This window comes from Lathyrus oleraceus, chromosome 4 (assembly GCF_024323335.1).
Source record: "Lathyrus oleraceus cultivar Zhongwan6 chromosome 4, CAAS_Psat_ZW6_1.0, whole genome shotgun sequence".
Taxonomy (NCBI): Eukaryota; Viridiplantae; Streptophyta; class Magnoliopsida; order Fabales; family Fabaceae; genus Lathyrus; species Lathyrus oleraceus.
The window spans coordinates 295,351,263-295,373,741 of NC_066582.1; the positions used below are offsets into that span (position 1 = coordinate 295,351,263).

General features: G+C 30.8%; 2 protein-coding genes across 4 annotated transcripts; both read left to right on the forward strand.

The window, feature by feature from the left end:
- Nucleotides 1-6,626: 6,626 nt before the first annotated feature.
- On the forward strand, nt 6,627-8,287 carry LOC127137180 (receptor kinase-like protein Xa21; the record flags this gene model as incomplete). Its single annotated transcript, XM_051063663.1, has 1 exon — nt 6,627-8,287. A coding segment is annotated over exon 1 (1,272 nt), but the record flags the coding sequence as incomplete, so codon positions are not given.
- Nucleotides 8,288-14,976: 6,689 nt separating this feature from the next.
- Nucleotides 14,977-20,760, forward strand: LOC127075197 (probable LRR receptor-like serine/threonine-protein kinase At3g47570). 3 transcript variants are annotated; one of them, XM_051016675.1, is made up of 5 exons: nt 14,977-15,680; nt 15,885-16,028; nt 18,117-18,260; nt 18,342-20,099; nt 20,187-20,760. In XM_051016675.1, the coding sequence occupies exons 1-5, from the start codon at nt 14,987-14,989 to the stop codon at nt 20,540-20,542; spliced, it is 3,096 nt and encodes a 1,031-aa protein (XP_050872632.1). In that variant the 5' UTR covers nt 14,977-14,986; the 3' UTR covers nt 20,543-20,760. The 3 variants fall into 3 exon arrangements, with proteins under 3 accessions (XP_050872632.1, XP_050872631.1, XP_050872633.1); XM_051016674.1 differs by having other exon boundaries at nt 18,117-20,099; XM_051016676.1 differs by lacking the exon at nt 15,885-16,028 and having other exon boundaries at nt 18,117-20,099.
- The last annotated feature ends 1,719 nt before the right edge of the window (nt 20,761-22,479 follow it).

Here is a 22,479-nt window from a genome sequence, read left to right on the forward strand (position 1 = left end):
TTCTAAAAATGCTGAAAGTTTTTGTCAAACTTTGTTTGACCTTGTTGAACTTAGGAGGATCCATTTGGACTTTTCAAAGTTGATTTGAAATGGATTTGAAGTTTGACCTTTAATTGTTTATTTTAATTCAAGTATTATTTCAATTCTCTAAAATACCAAAAATATTTTATTTGTTTCTTGACTTCTAAGTTTCATTTTTCTTCTGTTTACCATTGATTGACTTTGATTCTATTCATGTTTGATCAATGTGTGTTGGATATCTCATTTGAATTCCATTCATGTACATTCTTATTCATCTTCTTCTTCATCTTTTTTCCTTTTGATCAATGAGTTAAAGATTGGTGGTTAGCCTTGACATATGGGAGGCTTAACCTTCCTTGATTCAAATCTAATTCATCTTGATCATAGATCAAGTGAATGACTTTGCATTAAGGATAGGTTGCTTCTTGGTCAAGCATAAAACCTAAATCAATACAAGATCATTCTTCTTTTCTTTTGGCATGGCAAGTTCTAGGAGCTTGGCTTAATAGTCAAGGTCTCTAACTTGTGTTTGTTGCCTATATTTTTATTGACCGACCTCAGATAGGTGTGACTACTACATTAGTCCACTTATGATTGCTTAACATAGTGCTAAATTGCCTTATGGCACACTAACACTAGCTATTGACCATTAACTTTTAATTCAAGTCATTTAATTCTTGCAATTTACTTTTATGCAATTTAATATCTTGTTCATTAATTCATTTGCTTTTGCCCTTTGCTCACTTGAGCTCATGTTTATGTTAATGCAATTTGCCTTTTGCTCACTTGAGCACATAATTGTGTATATACTATTGTGCTTGTTTTGTTTTGATTGTGTGAACCAAATGCAAATGGACAAAAGGACTTAGACTTTAGGACATTCCCTATGCAAAATAGAGTCAAAGAGCAACTAGGTCTCATGCCTTTAGAATGCTATAAAAGAAGAAAAATGTCAAAGAGCAACTAGGCCTCATGCCTTTAGAATGCTTAATCTTGAAGAGGACTTTGAAAGGACCAAATTCTAAACTCACTCTTGTCCATTCTTTCTATTGCATTGTGGAACTTTTTTATTTGTGTGTTCTTGTGCTAGGGATCCCAAACATTGAGCCAGTTAGAAGAACCATTGTCATGAGCATCCAAAGTGAGAGATACAAAAGCCAATTTGAAGATTCCTAGGAGCTTGCTTGTTTGCTTGATTGCTTGAGTTATTTGATTATTACTTGCTATTCCAAAGGAAAGGGAACAACGTGGATCATCACTATGATCTCAAGAAGGGAACTCCAATTGTGGTCTTATTTCTTTTCCTTCATCTTTGTATGTTTAGGACTTAGCCATTCTTATTCTTCCCTCCACTCTAACCCAAGCCAAACTTTTGTGCAAACATTAACATTTGTTTTCAAAATTAGAAACCTAAGCACCATGCTTTTGATTTTCCAAACTTCTTTTCATAACACTTATTTTGAATTGAATTCTAAGTCCACTTTGACCTTCTTTGTAAATACTTTTCATTGGTAAATACAACTCACTCAATTGTTTTGTGGTTTCAATGGCCACTTCTTACCAATTTTTTTTTCATAAACATTAGCTATTAGGTTTGAGTTATCTTAGTGGATGATATAATACTCACCTGTATCCTTAGTGATGGACCATAAGACTTCCATGCTTATTATAGGGTTAACCCCTCACTAGCATGTTGAAGCTCTCCTCACATGGTGGATTTGTGGTTTTAGGTTGAGTTTTCTCCCTTAGATAATAAAAGACCTTAAGGCTTTTGACCAATCAATTCACCAACTTCTTTTGAGATTTTTACCCTGAACTACGAGGTTTTGACCCTAATCTTTTTTAATATGGTACGTAGGCAATGGGTTTATCCATTCAAACACAAAATTGTAAATAATTTGTACATTCTTCTCTCCTCTCCCCAATCATGTTTGCACAAATAATTTTTTACAAATACCAACCTACCTTACAACAAATTGTGAAAAGGGCTCCCTTAGAGTACTAAGGATGTTTTGGGTGCTTAAAACCTTCCCATTGCATAACCAACCCCCTTACCCAGATCTCTGACATTTTTATTAGTTTTTGATTTGATAAAACTTCTCAGTTTTTGTTCGCTTTCTAACATTTCCTTTGGATAAATAGAAGTGCGGTGGCGACTCGAATTGTATGATTTACTTTTGATTTAGTCAATAAATCTAAAGGTAACGAATACCCCGCTACACAACCCAACCCAACACCAAGTTCTTCCAAAAAGAGAAAGGTTTTAGGGAAAGGAAAGAAAATCGGGGCAACAGAGAAACTTCAACGATCTCTTGATCGTATACTAGATGGGTTTGGGCCAAGCCAACAAGGACTCCCAGAAGATAACATTAGTTATGCTAAATGTTTGAAAATGTTGGATGAAATCCCATCCTTGATAAAAGGATCACATTTACACTTTAAGGATGTTAGAGTCCTTGCAAATAAAGAAAATAGGACAGCATTTTCTTACTTCATGAATACCTCCACTACTGATATGGCTCTTGATTGGATAGCCACTTGTCCCGAAAAAAATATCCGCATGATCGTTGATAGGATTGCATGCTTCTTAGAAAAAAACCATTAACAGTTTGAACTATTATGTTTTTATTAGCTTTATGTAATATGATATTTTTCATAATTACTTTGTTGTTTTGGTACCAAATGGAAATTTCATTATTGACTTGTTAGAATATGTGATTTTGGATTCTTAAATTTCATTCTTGTGTTCTTACTTTCTTGCTTTAAGGATTTAAGGTGTCATGATCTTTAACTATCCAAACATTTATAATTTTACATTTTTGTGTAACAGGATGGGTGACAATTCAAATAAGAGTTTGGATGAGAGTTCAGATGATAGTTCATATGAGAGTGACAATACTTCTGAAATAGATATTGAAGTCCAACATGTTAATCGAAGTCAATATCATATTGCAACGGTGATGGCTGCTTTTATGGTTACAAACCATGTTTTGAAATACATTGTCAAAGAAAAGAAAACTACGTCAATTCTCTCCGGCCAACTATGGTTTATAGAGTTGATAACAGGAAATGATAACAGGTTTTTTGAGCAACTTCGAATGAGGAAACAAGTCTTTCAGGATTTGGTATGCGAGTTAACTAATAATTGTGGGTTGACACCTCCTAAACACATTGGAGTTGAGGAAAGTGTTGGGATATTCTTATATATGATAGGGCAACCTTCCTCATATAGAAATGCGCAAGAGCGATTTCAACATTCTAGTGAGACCATTCATAAACATTTCAACAAAGTTTTAGAAGTTGTATGCAAGTTGGGGAAAAAAGTCATAAAACATGTTGATCTTGTTGACTCTTCTCAATATATCAGAGATGATAATCGATATTGGCCTTACTTCAAAGACTGTATAGGGGCAATAGATGGCACACATATTAAAATACATGTCCCAACAGAGAAACAAAAATCGTTTTTCAATAGGAAAGGACATACAAGTACTAATGTGATGGTTGTGTGTGACTTCAATATGTGCTTTACTTTTGCATTGTGTGGATGGGAAGGATCTGTTCATGATGCAAAGATTCTTATGGATACTCTTCGTAAACCTAATTTACGATTTCCTTATCCCACAAAAGGTTAGTTTTTGGTACTTCAAATATTTTATTAGTATAATTAATATTTTTATATTCTTATCTGATATATTTTGTTTATATTTACAAGTAAATACTATCTTGTAGATTCAGGATACCCGTCACTTAAAGGTTTCTTGGCACCATACAAGAATGCAAGGTATCATCTTACACATTTTAGACTTGCTCCAGGATTCAGATCAAGAAATGAAAATTTTAATTATTATCATTCTAGTTTGAGAAGTGTGATTGAAAGAACTTTTGGCGTGGTAAAAGCAAGATGGAAAGTATTACAAGAAATGCCTAATTTCAAGCTTCAAACTCAAATGACTATTATTTGGGCTTGTTTTGCACTTCATAACATTTTAAGAAGAACAGACTCAAGTGACTTGGATATTCTTGAAAGTTTAGAGAACATCAATGGTTTACAAGACAATGAGCAAGATTTCCATGAAGGAGATGGAAATGGTGTACCTACTCATGGTAAATGGCAAGCTCCAACTCAAGCTGATGTTAGATATATTGAAGAAATAAGAAACACTATCAGAGACCAATTGCCAAGAAACATGGGGCGACAACGACAATAATTTTATTTTTATGTTTGACGGCTTTAGAAAAATTAGAATGAGACTTAAAAAAGATGTAGTTTTATTTTTATGTTTGATGACTATAAAAAAACTAGAATGAGTCTTTAAGAAAATGTAGTTTTATTTTTATGTGTTTGTTTTATAATGCTTTAAAAATATTTCTATGGAGAAACTAGCATTAGAGGTCTTATCCCAAATATATATATATATATATATATATATATATATATATATATATATATATATATATATATATATATATATATATATATATATATATATATATATATATATATATATATATATATATATATATATATATATATATATATATATATATATATATATATATATATATATATATATATATATATATAATTGCTATTTAAAAGCGTTATTAATTTTTAATCGTAAAGTAACAGAAATATTTTTAAAAATTATATAATAATTATTAGTTCATTATCATGTATAATCATCTATTCATATATTTAACACTAATTTGTATGTCCTTTTTAGTAATTTATATTTAAAATATCATTTTTACGTTTAAATTGCCAAACAAGAAAAAAAATGATTTTTAAAAAAATGATTTTAATGAAAGAAAACAAATACAAATTAACTTCTACTTTTTTTAAAAAATCTCTAAAAAAAATCTCAAATTAAAAAAAAAAAAAATCTATTTTATTTAATCTAAAACATACGGGTCCATAATATTCTCACGACTCCCTTGCCTCATCTCTCATTCATACACCACAAAATGAAGAATCTATTCTCTTATCTCTTTCTCTTTTGGTTCTCACTGTATTGTTTCATTGCTTGTACAGCTTCAAATATAAAAAATATTAGAACAGATGAATCTGCTCTTCTAGCATTTAAATCACTCATTACTTCAGACCCATATGGTATGTTGGCTAATAATTGGTCTACCTCCTATTCTGTATGCAACTGGGTTGGTGTCAGTTGTGATAAGAAACACAATAGAGTCCACAGTTTGAATCTCAGAAACATGGGTCTTAGAGGCACTCTTTCTCCAACTTTAGGAAATTTGTCCTTTCTTGTTAAACTTGTTCTCTCCAACAATAGTTTTGGTGGCCAACTTCCCAAAGAGATAGGTTGGTTGCGACCATTAAAGGTTCTATCTTTCGACACTAACGAGTTTGTTGGAGCAATTCCTATGGCTTTAGGAGATTTATCTCAGCTTCAACATTTAGATCTCAACACTAACCATTTCAGTAGTTTTATCCCTCAATCAATATACAACTTGTCTAAGTTAGAGTATATGGATTGTGGATATAACTCCCTTGAAGGAACCATTCTACCAATGATCGGACGACTTCATCGGTTGAATAGTTTTTCTATTAATGACAACAAGATGTCCGGCCTCATACCTAAAGAAATCTCAAACATATCTTCACTTGACAATTTACATTTACCTTTTAATAATTTTTCAGGTTTTCCTCTTTCTCTTTTAAATAGTTTAATTGTTATATGAAAAATATTCATGTACCTGTTTTTTAAAACTACAGTAACATATCAAATATATCCTTTTAAAAAAAAGAGAATATCAAAGAAGTAACCGTGGCTTACAAATATGAGGGCCCTATTGATAGAGTCATATTAATTTCACTACTAAAAAGTTGATTATAATTCATTATTATTACTTATTTATTTTCAGGTCCAATACCCGAGGAGATCGGTTATCTTGACAAACTTGAGTTCCTAATATTACTAAACAACAGTTTTAGTGGATCTATTCCTTTAAATTTATTCAACATATCATCACTCAGATACTTGCAGCTTGAACAAAATCGCTTCTCAGGTAAAATTCTATCTAATATGGAATAGAATCTTTCTCGCATGCAATCTCTACACTTGAATCAAAACAATTTTGTTGAAAATATTCCAAATTCCAAACTATTGTTCTGTTGACTGTTGCTTTCCGCCTTGAAATCATATCTTACTGTATTGTGCAACGTTATAGGACATCTCGTTTTGTGGTTCAAGATTTGGCTCTTAACATATAGGACACAAATTAAGATTAACTAAATTTAATAAATAGTGAATAAATGAAGTTATAATTATAGAAGATGGATAAGTCTAGGAGTTTCTCCATAATGAACAAAGAATTTATTGATACAATTAAATTCTAATTCTAATTCACAAACCTAAAGAGGATGTCAAATTTGCTCCAACTTCAAAAAAAAATTGTATAATTCATCAACGCTACTTCTTATTCATTTTCAGGTCCAATACCTGAGGAGATTGGTTATCTTAATCAACCTGAGGTTATAGCATTATCAAACAACAACTTTAATGGGTCTATTCCTTTCAGACTCCTCAACATGTCAAGACTCATTTTCTTGTATCTTGAACAGAATCATCTCTCCGGTATAATTCCATTTACTACGAACCTTCCTAGACTACAAGTACTACACTTGGATAATAACAATTTTGTTGGAAATATTCCACCGAGCATATTCAACGCTTCTAAGCTTGTCCAATTACAATTGAGTTACAACTCATTCAGTGGAACTTTGCCCAATCATCCTTTTGAAAATTTGAAGTTCCTCAAAGCATTTATTATAGATCACAATGATTTGACCATTAATGATTCTCTTCGATTCTTTACTTCATTAACAAGTTGTAGATATTTGGAATATCTACTCCTATCAGAGAATCAAATATTACCCAATCTTCCAAAGTCAATTGGAAACATAACTTCCGAATACTTTGAGGCAAATTCATGTGGAATTGACGGTAATATTCCCTTAGAGATTGGAAACATGAGCAATTTGTTAGGTTTTTCTCTAATTGGGAATAATATAAGTGGAATAATACCTGGTACATTCAAAGGGTTACAAAAACTTCAGGTATTGAACCTTGGCTACAATGGACTACAAGGATCATTTATTAAGGAGCTATGTGAAATGGAGAGTTTGAGTGAGTTGTATCTAGATCATAATAGCCTTTCTGGTTCTTTACCATCTTGTTTGGGAAATATGACTTTTCTTAGAACTTTAAACATAGGATATAATATTTTTACCTCTAAGATCCCTTCCTCTCTTTGGAGTCTCAAAGATATCTTAAAGATAAATTTGTCCTCTAATGCTTTCATCGGTAATCTTCCATCTGAGATTGGAAATTTGAGAGCAATTGTATTATTAGATCTTTCAAAAAATCATATTTCAAGCAAAATTCCTACAACCATTACTTTCTTAAAAACATTGCAGAATCTCTCTTTCGCGCACAACCAATTCTATGGGCCAATTCCCACATCACTTGGTGACATGGTAAGCTTGATCTCCTTGGACTTATCCCAAAATATGCTAACTGGTGTTATTCCAAAATCTTTAACATCACTTTTGTATCTTCAAAACATCAACTTTTCATACAATAGTTTACAAGGAGAGATTCCTGATGGTGGACCTTTCAAGAATTTCACATCCCAATCTTTTATGCATAATGAAGCACTTTGCGGAAATCCTCGCCTACAAGTTCCTCCATGTGGTGGTAAACATGTTAAGAAAAGTTCAACGACAAAGAAGCTATTAATGAAATGCATACTTCCCATAGTACTGTCAACCATTTTGGTTGTTGCAAGCATAATACTTTTAAAACATAAACGGAAAAAGGCTAAAAATAATCTTGAAAGGGGTTTATCTACTTTAGGAGCTCCAAGAAGAATTTCTTATTATGAACTTGTGCAAGCAACAAATGGATTCAATGAGGATAATTTACTTGGAAGGGGTGGCTTTGGCTCTGTGTATCACGGAAAGCTTCCCGATGGTGAGATGATTGCAGTTAAAGTAATTGATTTGCAGTCAGAGGAAAAATCAAGAACCTTTGATGCAGAATGCAATGCAATGAGAAATCTACGACATCGAAATCTGGTTAAGATTATTAGCAGTTGTTCAAATCTTGATTTCAAATCATTGGTGATGGAGTTCATGCCAAATGGAAGTGTGGACAAATGGTTATATTCAAATAACTATTGTTTGAATTTCATGCAAAGGTTAAATATAATGATAGATGTTGCATCTGCATTGGAAAGGGAAATAAAAGAGAAAATCCATAAAGCCCTTCAAAACACCAAATAAATGGCCAAGAAAATTATGGAAGGTTGGAAATAAAATAAGAAGAATACAATAAATTTTTCAGAATTTTAAAATGCATAAAAGTATTTTTAAACCAATCAAAACAAAAGAAAAAAGAGAAAATCCATAAAAAAAATATAGAAAATCAAGAAAACAAAATATTGAAAAATAAAAATCAGATGAAGAAAAATAAAATTAGTTTTTAGAAATTATTTTGGTATTTTTTGGATGCAAAATGACTTTTCTATGAATTTTAAAAGAAAAACCAATTTAAAATGAAAAAGAAAAATAAATAAAATAAGAAAAAACACGGAGCATTGGATCTAGACTCATTAATTGACGTGGCAAATCCAACAATCCTCTGCCTATGGCGCACGATGGAAATTAGAAAAATTAAACACGAAATCTAATTCAAAACGGACCAATTAGAACATTTCAAATTGCCAACGTGTATGGTCAAACTCAGATGACCTGAAATACTCCAGTCATCTTTCCCAATGATCCCTCACCGGAGTTTTATCGTTTGGTAAATTCAAAATATAAGACTAACACCAATGTGATCTCCTCCTCATCACGAATTCGACCTTATGCTCAAAATTCATTTATCTAAACTGAGCATGGAGAATTTTAGAGAAGTTTCAGAAGCAAACAAGCCACAAAAAATTAAATTAAATGATGAACACGATCAATCAACCCCAGATAAGTTAGGGGAAAGCATCAGAGAGTGAAGAACTACATTGTGGTAACTAACTTGAGTTCAAATGATGCTCATAACTACCTTGTCCAAATGATGATCAGAAGTTGATGAAGCTCGATCTGGTCAGGGAACTTCAGACGGTCTTAGAGATTGTGAATTGTTTCAAAATCTTCGGAGAAGATCGAAGATGCTAATGAAGTCAATAAATTGAATTGTAGCAAGTTGGAATTCAAAACGCGATAGTTCAATTTTATGAAAAAAATTCAGATTGAAGCAGAGATTTCTTAGCTCTCAAAAGCTTGGAAATGAATGCAATATATTGCTCTATTTATAGGGAATGTGTTGGGATCCAAATACGTGTGGAATGACGCTCAATTCGTGCAAAACAAATTTGATCAGAATGTGTGGAAAGTTTGACTTGCCATCCATAGAAACTTAGCCAAATGATGTGCGTTAAGAGTCAATTAACTTCTGGAGACTTGGTTAAACATGTTTAGATCCAAAACACGTGGTAATTTGACTTTCCATTAAGATTAGTGAAGTTCAAAATTCGGATCATGGTGACTTCTTCAATTTCAAGTCACCATGTTCAACTCAATGAGGAATCTTTGTCAGGAGCCTTTTTGATCTCATTCTTCTTCCAATGTGTTGACATCATATCAAAGATTACAATGTGTCAAGAAATGTTGTATTTTGATGCTTGAGCATAAATTTATGGCATGTTGAAGTTGGCACGAAAATCTAGTAATGTAACTTAGAAAATTCGAAATTCTAAGTGGCTAAAAATGATCTGTAATGTTTCAAAGAACTCCATGGCATTACAAGTTTAATTTGACTTTGATTCTTAAAGAAAAATTGTAGATGGCATCTCAAATGATATTCTGCAAAAAGAATCAGCCTCAAACGTTCAAAATTGAAGAAGTTATAATCCTTGAAAGTTGAGAAAAAAGTCAGTTGAAAATAGGTCAAATTTTACTAAGTCCACATATGACCTATAATATCTCCAGACTTTTGATGATTCTCCAAGCACAATTGGATCTTGTCATGTAAAGAGAAGTTGTAGAGGATGTCGAGAAGAGTCATATTCGAAAAGAAGCATTAAAAAATATTGAGAATTGAAGAAGTTGTGATTCTTTAAACTTTGACTTCAAATATTGACTTTATGGTCAAACCTCTTGAAATAAACTTGTGCAACTTGGATTTTTCTTGCATTTCAAGGTACATGGATGATCATATGAACTCAAAATAAGGTTTTCTTGAATGTCTTTTGATTAGATTGCTCAAAGTTTGAAGTAATTTGTTGAAGAAGACGTGTAAATAAACACAAGAACCTTTGACTTTTGGCCTTATTTTCGTCTCTACGAGATTGAAGAGACTTAAATACATAAAACCCAAATTTTGACCCTAAAATACTATACAAATGCTTATGATATGAACCACATACAAAGTGAAGAGGGACAACCAGATAGGAAATTAGTCATACGAGACATCCAGCCAATCTAAAATAAACACATCTGTGAGTTTTTCTACACGTCTAATACAATTTTGTTTATTTGTTGATGTGTTCCTCGCAACTTATTTTCCAAACAAAAATGTCAATATAGCATAGCAGTGCCTTTAATGTTCCCTTTTAAGATTGAAAGCTAAGTCTTATTATTTCAGTAGCTTGGGACATTTAACCATGATATTTAAAGATGGATGGGGTCTTGCATGGAAAAGTCTTGTTTGGAAGTGACGAAAGTTCAACATTAAACCAAATTCAACCACAACATTTAAAGGTTTGTCTCTCAAATGAAATTTTATTTGTTTCCTTTTACTATTGAAACTTCAATCTCAAAAACTGCAGAGAGAGATTTTAGATCTCAAATTGTGTTTTCTGTTTTTCATTGTATCATTTTGCTTTTCACTTATAAAAAATAATATAAAGGACTTTATTTTGAATCAAAATATTACTTTATTTTATTTTATTTTTCTTCTCAAATCACTCTTGTACACAATAATGGCGAAAAACCAAATAGAAAACTAAAATAAAAAGGACTCTCTTGTTCTTTATTCTTTTGATGAATGAAAATGAATTTTCTAAATTAATACATAATATATATTAGATTATTAATTTATTATCATGATTATATTAAAATGGAAGTTTTAAGTCTACCTAACCTATAATTCATTACTTTTAATTTTAAATTTTGATTAACTTCTTGTTAAAGTTTTATAAATTATATTTTTTGAAAATAAAAAGAGGTTCAAAATTTTTTAAATACTTTTGTGTTATTTTATTGATAATTTTTAAATATTTTCAAATAATAAAAATTGAATTTTAAATATATTAAAAGCTATACAAATTTAAATAAAAACTATTAAGTATTAATTATTATGAAATTAATAATAAATTTTGCATACCATTTTAAAAATATAGTTATTCTCGTGCATTATTAATATTATATAAGTAATAAATATTTATTTACCTATATAACCTGTTCGATGAGGTCCAACTCCAATCTAACGTGCATTATTAATATTATATAAGTAATAAATATTTATTTACCTATAACCTGTTCGATGAGGTCCAACTCCAATCTAACATTAAAACTTTGAACCATAGGTAAACCGATTTAATTTCTGATCTAATTTTAATTACCTTGATATGAACTCAAGGATATTAAATCCAAACCCTATCAACATTTATTTTGTATTTCATATAACTTAGTAATGTAATTAAGTTTCTGATACTTATAAATTATACTTTAAAAAATTATAAATTATAATTTTAAAAAAATGATTAATTTTTTTATGAATAAAGAATTACATTTCCATTTTCAAATAACATATATTATATCAGTTTGAATTAAGAATTTAATTAATTTTGCTTTATATTCCGTCGTTCAGAAAATAAATAATCCGTTTGCAAAAGATGATACACTCATTTCAATTTTAAATATAATATTAGATGTGTTTTTTCAACCCACCTATTAATGCTTCTTCCCTTCCTTCAAATTAAATATATTTTAATTTAATTTAATTTATAATAAAGATAAATACTTGATATACAATAGAAAAAATAATAAATATATTTGTTTATTAATCTGAATGAATCAATCAATTATATAAATTATTAAGAAACAAGGAAATTAATAGAATTTCATTGTTATAGAGATGACATGATTAAATACCTTGCCAGAAAGTAAAAGACTAAAAAGGATAATCATAACAATTTCTTAGCAATTTAGAATGAATAAGTCAATTATATCAATTATTATGAAACAAATAGATTAATTGACTTTTCATCATTATAGTTAGTCACTAAGAAGGACAGGGCTCTAGTTGGCACATAGTTAGATAGAAATCGATAAACACGGGCCTTATCACTTTAATTTTTGAAGAAATTGAAATTCAACGCACTTACAAAAATATGATATTTAGACACATTTTATACAGAAAAGCAACACTTTTTAAACATAACACGATAAGATACTATATTTAAATTACAAAATTATTTTTATTAAATAATTACATAACACACTTTTACAGAAAAGCAACACTTTCTAAAGATAAAAGATACTATATTTAAATTACAAAAAAAAAATTTATTAAAGAATTACATATAAGGAAGTTATAAGAAAACTGTCGAGTACTACCTATTGGCAAGAGATAGGTCGAGAAGAGTCATCAAGCCATCTCAAAGATTTGGATATGCAGATCTCATAGCTTATGTCTTAATCTTTGCAAGTGAGGTTCTAGATGAAAAACCTAGAGACTATAAGGAAGTTATGAGGAGTCGAAATAAGACTGAATGGCCGAAGGCCATGGATGATGAAATGAAGTCTCTCCATGATAACCACTGTATGCAATTGATAAAACGACATGGAGAAATCTAGTTTATTCTTTTGATGTTATAGAGTTTTTTCTCAAAGATGAAGATTTGTGAGATATTAGATTGAACTTCAGTAAGATCGAAGGGTAACTTCTTAGTTCGACCGGATCATTAGCATGTTGTCGAAGTTTCTTCAAATGTTGTAGTCGAAGTATGCTAGGATTGTTAGCATGTCGAATTTGACATGTTTTTTATGCTCAATTGTTTAAGTTACTTTATTCTCTAAGTTAGCTTGTGTAATGGGTCTGTGTGTAAAAGACTCTTAGTTTAATATGTTAGTTTTCTTATAAATAACATATTAATCTCTCATTATTGTATAACGCAAATCCTAATTAGGACGAGAGGGATTATTTGCTATTCTGTAACACTTGTAATGTTGTCTCAAAGAGAAAATAAAGAATAACAGTTTATAACCAATTTTATTGCGTTCTTATTGTTTTCTTTATCCTTTAACACAACGTTCATGGCTGTGTCTCCCTTCAACGCTTTTAAACAATCCTGTTGAACCAGTAATACTTCCATCTTCAAGAATCATAGACCGAAATCGTTCACTTCGGTGAACTTTTCAATCTCATACTTTGTTGTTTCCAAGCAATACAAATCTACCATCTTGATCTCATAATAATAAATCTTTTTGCTAAAATTGATTTACTCAGTTTCAACTTTTAATACAAAATTAAGAGGTTTTTTCTTGCCACCCCCTTGATTATACATGGCACACCGCTATATTTTAATAATATCTATGTTGTCTTTGTCAAAATTTTATCAAAATATTGGAACAAATAATTTGATAGAACCAATGAAATTGCGGTAAAATTCGAAAAATCTGATAGTGTATACCAAAAGTCTGGTATAATTTTTACTAGTTTTTTTTAGAAAAACGAATTAAACTCGTTCCGGATTTTTCGATACATCCGATATCTTTGATAATTTTATGGGCTTTTGAAAAATTTGATAATTCATTTTTATAAGAAAAAAATTTAACACTATTGAATTTTTTGAAAAATCCGATATAGACGGTAATATTTAGGCATATTTGAAAAAACCGATAAAACTCATAGTTTTTCTAGGAAATTATGATTTTATACTGTATAATTGAAAAATCTAATGTAAAAAAGTTTGATGTTTTAATGGATTTTTCAAAGATCGGATATAAAATCATAGTTTTCTGAAATACTATATGATTTCACACCTGTTTTTTTATAAAATACAGAAGTAAAAAATATGCTTTTTACACCCACTTTTAAAAAAATCCGATAAAAATTTATATACATCACATAAAATTTCGGTAACACGAAATTCTTTTACAAATAGTAAAATTCGCAAAAGATATTAAATTAAAAATACTACTCTTTTGGTCTTATAAAAAATATTTTATTTGGACTTTTTACATGTCTTAAAATAAATGTATTTTTAGAAAACCAATACAATATTTATTATTTAAATCCCTATTTATAAATTTTTACTTTTTTTTAATTACTCTATTAATTATAATAAATAAGGATATTTTAATAAATGATACTAATTTTATTATTAAAATCAACTCATCTAAATATTTATTTAAGGACAGCGTAGAGGTGAAATTAGAGGATTGAAGTATTAATAGGAGGTGTATGGTGAAATTCGCAAAGGCTATTAAATGTATGTTTTTCAACCCTTTAATTAATACGCTCTCAACTATTTTCAACTTCTTTCATTATTATGGAGCCGGCATGATGAGTGTTTCCACGTCGAGTACCTTCAAATTTATTTTCTCCCGTAGTCTTTCCTTATCCAATGAAAACATATCTTACTTTTCCTTTGTATTTGTCTGGTGACTCTGATGCCCTTCTGTTAAGTTCCATGTGCTCCACGAAATTTTCTTTTCTATTAAATTTGATATTCAAAGTTTCGATAAAATTATGAAATATTTAAAATAATATTTTAAGAATAATTATTTAAACCAAATTTTTATTTAAAGTTTTTATGAAAAAATTTTTTGTAAATTTTTTTTATACAAAAATATATAACACTATAAAAATTATTTTTAAAACCTTAATATAATATCCTCAGGAGTCCCTTGCCTCATCTCTCAATCATACACTACAAAATGAGGAATCTATTCTCTTATCTCTTTCTCTTTTGGTTCTCACTGTATTGTTTCATTGCTTGCACAACTTCAAATATAAAAAATATTAGAACCGATGAATCTGCTCTTCTAGCATTTAAATCCCTCATTACTTCAGACCCATATGGTATGTTGGCTAATAATTGGTCTACCTCCTATTCTGTATGCAATTGGGTTGGTGTGAGTTGTGATAAGAAACACAATAGAGTCAACAGTTTGAATCTCACAAACATGGGTCTTAGAGGCACTCTTTCTCCAAATTTAGGGAATTTGTCCTTTCTTGTTAAACTTGTTCTCTCCAACAATAGTTTTGGTGGCCAACTTCCCAAAGAGATAGGTTGGTTGCGACGATTAAAGGTTCTATCTTTCGACACTAACGAGTTTGTTGGAGCAATTCCTCCGGCTTTAGGAGATTTATCTCATCTTCAACATTTAGATCTCAACACTAACCATTTCAGTAGTTTTATCCCTCAGTCAATATACAACTTGTCTAAGTTAGAGCACTTGGATTGTGGACATAACTCCCTTGAAGGAACCATTCCACCAATGATCGGACGACTTCATCAATTGAACAATTTGTCTCTTAATGACAACAAGATGTCCGGCCTCATACCTAAAGAAATCTCAAACATATCTTTACTTGAAACTTTATATTTATCTTCTAACAATTTTTCAGGTTTTCCTCTTTCTCTTATATTAATTATTATTCTTATCTTTTATGTAATTTAATTGTTATATGAAAAATATTCATGTACTTTTTTTAAACAACAATTTTCATAGTTAATTCATAGTGTTAATGTGGCCTAGTTGATACTGTCATATTAAATTCACTACTAAAAAGTTATATAATTCATTATCATTACTTCTTATTTATTTTCAGGTCCAATACCCGAGGAGATTGCTTATCTTGACAAACTTGAGTTCCTAATACTACTAGAGAACAATTTTAGTGGATCTATTCCTTTAAAATTATTCAACATATCATCACTCAAATACTTGCTGCTTGAACAAAATCGCCTCTCAGGTAAAATTCCATCTAATACGGAATATAATCTTTCTCGCATGCAATCTCTACACTTGAATCAAATTTTTTTTGTTGAAAATGATTTCAAATTGTATATTGAATGCTTCTAACCTCATTGCATTACAATTAAGTAACGATGCATTAATTAAAACTTTGCCCAGTTATGCTTTTGGAAATTTAAAGTTCCTAGAGATGTTGCTCATGTACATCTCAGACTTTTTTACTTCTAAGTGAATTCCAACCCTTTTCTAATTTCAAATCAATCGCTAACTTTATATGCTCCCTTGATTCCAACCTAACATTGCAAACACCATCCGCGTAAGAGGAACTTTTCCAAATTCCAAACTATTGTTCTGCTGACTGTTGCTTTCCGCCTTAAAATCAAGCATCGAAACCCCCACCTGAAGAGAGGTTCTCGATTTGAGGTGCTTCTTGGCCATAAGAATAATCCTCAAGGGGCCAAGAGCATCCTCTACCACCTTAGTATTGTAAACTTACATTGAGAACTTCATTTCAGTTTGCATTCTAGTATAATCATTCACACAGATATAACAACTAAAAAGTTTTGAAAGAAAATCAAAGAAATTAATGTTCCATGCATGGCATGGAATTCTAAAGATTCTCGACCAAGTTACCCTTCCCTGATCCACATCATTATGCTCCCACCTCATAATCTCCTTGAACCATTGACTCAGCCACGAAGCTTTTGTTTCGACCAACTCAGCTAGTTCTCCCTCTTCCCTGTCTTTTAAGAAGCAAAGATTTGCTCCAAAGGAGATACCCCTCCGATCCTTTATTGTGCAACGTGTTGTTAGCGTTATGGATCTCTTTCTTGAGTGCATTTGCGTATGAACATTCTCCAACCCTAACTTCATATTTATTTTCTCCCGTAGCCTTTCCTTATCCAATTGTCCGGTAAATCTGATGTCCTTCCGTTAAGCTCCATGTGCTCCACGTAACCTTCTTTTCTATTAAATATTACAAGATTAACAAAGAGCTGGTCATTTCCAAAAAAAAAAAATATTGTCCATCTAAGTTGCCAACATCTATGCATCCAAAACACCATAAAATCTAACAAATCCATACCTACGCCCTCAAACGTCCCTATTTGAAGGTATTAAATTCTTCATACATGTTTCTCTTTAAAATGATTTTGAAGTGTTTCATTCTTATAAAGTAAAATTAATTCTGCCTCTTAAATTGATTGTGCATATAACTAAAATTTGTAACTTAATATTTTAAACATGATTTTTATATTAAAATTTTGTGTTAAATTTATTTAAAAATAAATAATTTTATCTTCAACTCACATTTAATTAAAATCAATTTAACATCAGATAATTCAAAATCAATTTTTTTCAATATAAAACCAACCACACACTAATTCTTTAAAACATATCATCCTTTATCTAATTAGAGATGAAGAACTCAAAAATCGTCTCTAAATTAATTTAAACAAAAATGAGTGGTATGATGCGTTTTAAAAACTTAAAGAACCAATATAAAATATTTTAAGTTAAGGGATTGAAATCAACCATGTGATTAACAAACGAGACAAAAACATTAATATTAAACCTAAAATTTATTTGGTCAATAAACAAAATTAATAGCGCTAATGATTTGTAGAGGAGATGTTGGGTAGTTAATTGATAGTATTATTGTCTCCTAATAAAAGGTGTCTTTGAGTAGCCGCCACCGAGTACGTATACATAATTTTTTGGAGAAAAATATATGTTTTTCTTTATTTGATGATACACTTCTTTTGCTTTTATCTAGAGAGAGCTAATGTCCTAGGGAACAAAGAATATTATGACAAAAATAATAGGACATCTAGTTTTGTGGTTCAAGATTCGGCTCTTAACATATAGGACACAAATTAAGATTAACTAAATTTAATAAATAATGAATAAATGAAGTTATAATTATAGAGGATGGATAAGTCTAGGAGTTTCTCCATAATGAACAAAGAATTTATTGATACAATTAAATCCTAATTCTAATTCACAAACCTAAAGAGGATGTCAAATTTGCTCCCACTTCAATTTTTTTTTTTATAATTCATCAACATTACTTCTTATTCATTTTCAGGTCCAATACCTGAGGAGATTGGTTATCTTAATCAACCTGAGGCTATAGCATTATCAAACAACAACTTTAATGGCTCTATTCCTTTCAGACTCTTCAACATGTCAAGACTCATTTTCTTGTATCTTGAACAGAATCATCTCTCCGGTATAATACCATTTATTACAAATCTTCCTAGACTTCAAGTACTACACTTGAATAATAACAATTTTGTTGGAAATATTCCAGTGAGCATATTCAACGCTTCTAAGCTTCTGGAATTACAATTGAGTTACAACTCTTTCAGTGGAACTTTGTCCAATCATCCTTTTGAAAATTTGAAGTTCCTCAACACATTTATTATAGATCACAATGATTTGACCATTAATGATTCTCTTGGATTCTTTACTTCATTGACAAGTTGTAGATATTTGGAATATCTACTCTTATCGGAGAATCAAATATTACCCAATCTTCCTCGGTCAATTGGAAACATAACTTCAGAATACTTTGTTGCAGATTCATGCGGAATTGACGGTAATATTCCCTTAGAGATTGGAAACATGAGCAATTTGTTAAGTTTTTCTCTGATTGGGAATAATTTAAATGGACCAATACCTAGTACATTCAAAGGGTTACAAAAACTTCAGGTATTGAACCTTCGCTACAATGGACTACAAGGATCATTTATTAAGGAGCTATGTGAAATGGAGAGTTTGAGTGAGTTGTATCTAGATCATAATAGCCTTTCTAGTTCTTTACCATCTTGTTTGGGAAATATGACTTCTCTTAGAACTTTAAACATAGGATATAATATTTTTACCTCTAAGATCCCTTCCTCTCTTTGGAGTCTCAAAGATATCTTAAAGATAAATTTGTCCTCTAATGCTTTCATTGGTAATCTTCCATCTGAGATTGGGAATTTGAGAGCAATTGTATTATTAGATCTTTCAAAAAATCATATTTCAAGCAAAATTCCTACAACCATCACTTTCTTAAAAACATTGCAGAATCTCTCTTTCGCGCACAACCAATTCTATGGGCCAATTCCCACATTACTTGGTGACATGGTAGGCTTGATCTCCTTGGACTTATCCCAAAATATGCTAACTGGTGTTATTCCAAAATCTTTAACATCACTTTTGTATCTTCAAAACATCAACTTTTCATACAATAGTTTACAAGGAGAGATTCCTGATGGTGGACCTTTCAAGAATTTCACATCCCAGTCTTTTATGCATAATGAAGCACTTTGCGGAAATCCTCGCCTACAAGTTCCTCCATGTGGTGGTAAACATGTTAAGAAAAGTTCAACGACAAAGAAGCTATTAATGAAATGCATACTTCCCATAGTACTGTCAACCATTTTGGTTGTTGCAAGCATAATACTTTTAAAACATAAACGGAAAAAGGTTGAAAATAATCTTGAAAAGGGTTTATCTACTTTAGGAGCTCCAAGAAGAATTTCTTATTATGAACTTGTGCAAGCAACAAATGGTTTCAATGAGGATAATTTACTTGGAAGGGGTGGCTTTGGCTCTGTGTATCACGGAAAGCTTCCCGATGGTGAGATGATTGCAGTTAAAGTAATTGATTTGCAGTCAGAGGAAAAATCAAGAACCTTTGATGCAGAATGCAATGCAATGAGAAATCTACGACATCGAAATCTGGTTAAGATTATTAGCAGTTGTTCAAATCTTGATTTCAAATCATTGGTGATGGAGTTCATGCCAAATGGAAGTGTGGACAAATGGTTATATTCAAATAACTATTGTTTGAATTTCATGCAAAGGTTAAATATAATGATAGATGTTGCATCTGCATTGGAATATCTCCATCATGGTTCTCCAATACCAGTGGTTCATTGTGACCTAAAGCCTACAAATGTGTTGCTGGATGAAGATATGGTTGCACATGTTAGTGATTTCGGTATTGCGAAGCTCATGGATGAAGGACAATCTAAAACTCATACAGATACTTTGGCTACTATTGGATACCTTGCACCAGGTCATTTCTTGATCCCTTCTACTTAGCATTTTCTTTTGTTATATTTTTAATCCTAACAAATCTATCTATATATATACACACACGCAGAATATGGATCCGAAGGAATTGTTTCTATCAGAGGAGATGTGTACAGCTATGGGATAATGCTATTGGAAATTTTCACAAGAAGAAAACCAACTGATGATATATTTGTTGGAGATCTAAGTTTGAAAACATGGATCAGTGGATCATTGCCTAATTCAATTTTGGAAGTCTTGGATTCTAATTTAATCCAACAGAACGGAGAACAACAAATGGATAAGATATTGACACACATGTCATCTATTTTTGGTTTAGCCCTGAATTGTTGTGAACATTCACCTGAAGCAAGAATCAATATGATAGATGTTAAATCAACGCTTATCAAAATCAAGACTTTGATTTTTGGCAGAAGTGTGGTCTAGTTATTTTCATTTGTACAATTGGTTTGTTATTTTACTAGAATGTATTTTATTTCTTTTCTAATGTTTGTTAGTTCATTCGAATGCTTCTTTAGGTTTTTGTTTTTATTTTCTAATGTTTGTGTGGGATGCTTTCAATATTGTTTTGGATTGATATTTTGTACCTTCTTTAAATTTCTATATTATTGTATTTGAATGAAGTACATTTAAGGTGGTTACTACTTTGATTTGTACTTTATGCTCAAGTTTAGTAAAGAATATTAAGAAAACTAAATTATATAACATGGACAAAATAAGATGATACTTCCTTTCTTACCAAGTTTCGTCAAGATATAAGTCTTAAATATAGTTTAGAAAAGGGTTAAAGATTCATGTGTTAGTAAGAATATTAAATACACGTTGATGTCCTTTTTGTAGGGGTGTTCGCGGTGCGGTTTGGGCGGTTTTTGCAATAAAAATCATCTGAACCGCAAGAGAAAAAAGCACGCGGTTCGGTTTGGTTCGGTTGACTTTTAGAAATAAAACCAAACCAAACCAAACCAAATCAATGCGGTTTGGGTTGGTTCGGTTGGCTCGGTTTTTTATAATATTTTTAGTGAGCCATATACACTCCTATAAATAACGACATAACTTTGTGTTTAGTCATTCATATATTACTAAATAACATCAAAATTCATCATATTTAGACAAAAACGTTTCATTCAATATACAAAAAACCAGATTAGACAAAAAGTGAAATAAAAGAAATATAAATAGTAGCATAAAATAATATCAAAGATATTATAATAAAATATATAAAAAACATATGAGATGAGAGATTAGAGAAGATGAAAAAAAGAACATAAGAGATGCGAGATTGAGAAGAAAAGTGCAATAAAAAACGTAATTGGAAGAGAAAATAGTAACATAAAAGATAAAAAAGAAAGAACATAATAGAAGATTTATTAGAGTAGAATAGGCGAGACTTATATGGAAAAGAAGATGAGAAGAATGTGTGATACTACTATGAGAGATTTAAGAAGGTTGAAATTGAAACCCTATGAGAGAAAATAGTAACATAAAAGATAAAAAAGAAAGAACATAATAGAAAACTTATTAGAGTAGAATAGGCGAGACCTATATGGAAAAGAAGATGAGAAGAATGTGTGATACTACTAACAACACCAATTCCATTCCTCAAGCGGAGAAATTGACCAGTCTTGATTGCATTTGTCACAACATCTGCTAGCTGCTTCTGGGTGCTACAATGCATAACTTCTAGCACTCAATTATAAACCTGATTTCTTAGAAAGGGATAGTTAGTCTCAATATACTTGCTTCTCCCATGCAGCATTGGATTCTTGGAAAGATTGATTACACACTTGTTATCAATCATCAATGTAATACCCCAAAATTTACCCTTCATTTTTCCTGGAAGCATACGCTTTACACCTCATGCATGCATTCATTTTTAGGTCATTTAACATTTGCATTTCATCATGGCAATCGGAATCGGATCCAAGAAGCTTGAACATCATCCAGGACACTTTGTGGGCTCTATTTAGATGATCAGTCAACACAAGGGAAAGACTTAAGTTACTTCCAACAGGGGTCTATTCGTCAGTCAAAACGTTAATCTTGAAGGAGCAAAGGTTTGTTCATGAGCTGTCATGCTCGCTAGGCGAAGCCCACGTGTTTTGAAAAAAAACGAAAAAACGAAAAACGAAAAAAAAAAATAAATAATAATAATAATAATAAAATAAATAAATAAATAAATAAAAGAAAAAATCTTGGACTTGGACCTCTCTCATTTGAGCCCACAGGTCCACAAAAATCAAGTTATAAATTCAGAGTTTCAGTGAAACAAAAGGCCATTCTATTTCCATTACCCTGTCTGGGAAAAAGATTGTGAGAGAAGAACCCTGGGAAAAAAGATAGTGAGAGAAGAGCTAACAGAGTTC

What these genes read in the sequence shown, in the direction of transcription:
- LOC127075197 (XM_051016674.1), top strand. Translation starts at nt 14,987, where the DNA reads ATGAGGAATCTATTCTCTTATCTCTTTCTCTTTTGGTTCTCACTGTAT. An exon ending in ATCTTCTAACAATTTTTCAG is followed by an intron (nt 15,681 to 15,884) that starts GTTTTCCTCTTT and finishes ATTTATTTTCAG; the next exon opens with GTCCAATACCCGAGGAGATT. An exon ending in TATTGGATACCTTGCACCAG is followed by an intron (nt 20,100 to 20,186) that starts GTCATTTCTTGA and finishes ACACACACGCAG; the next exon opens with AATATGGATCCGAAGGAATT.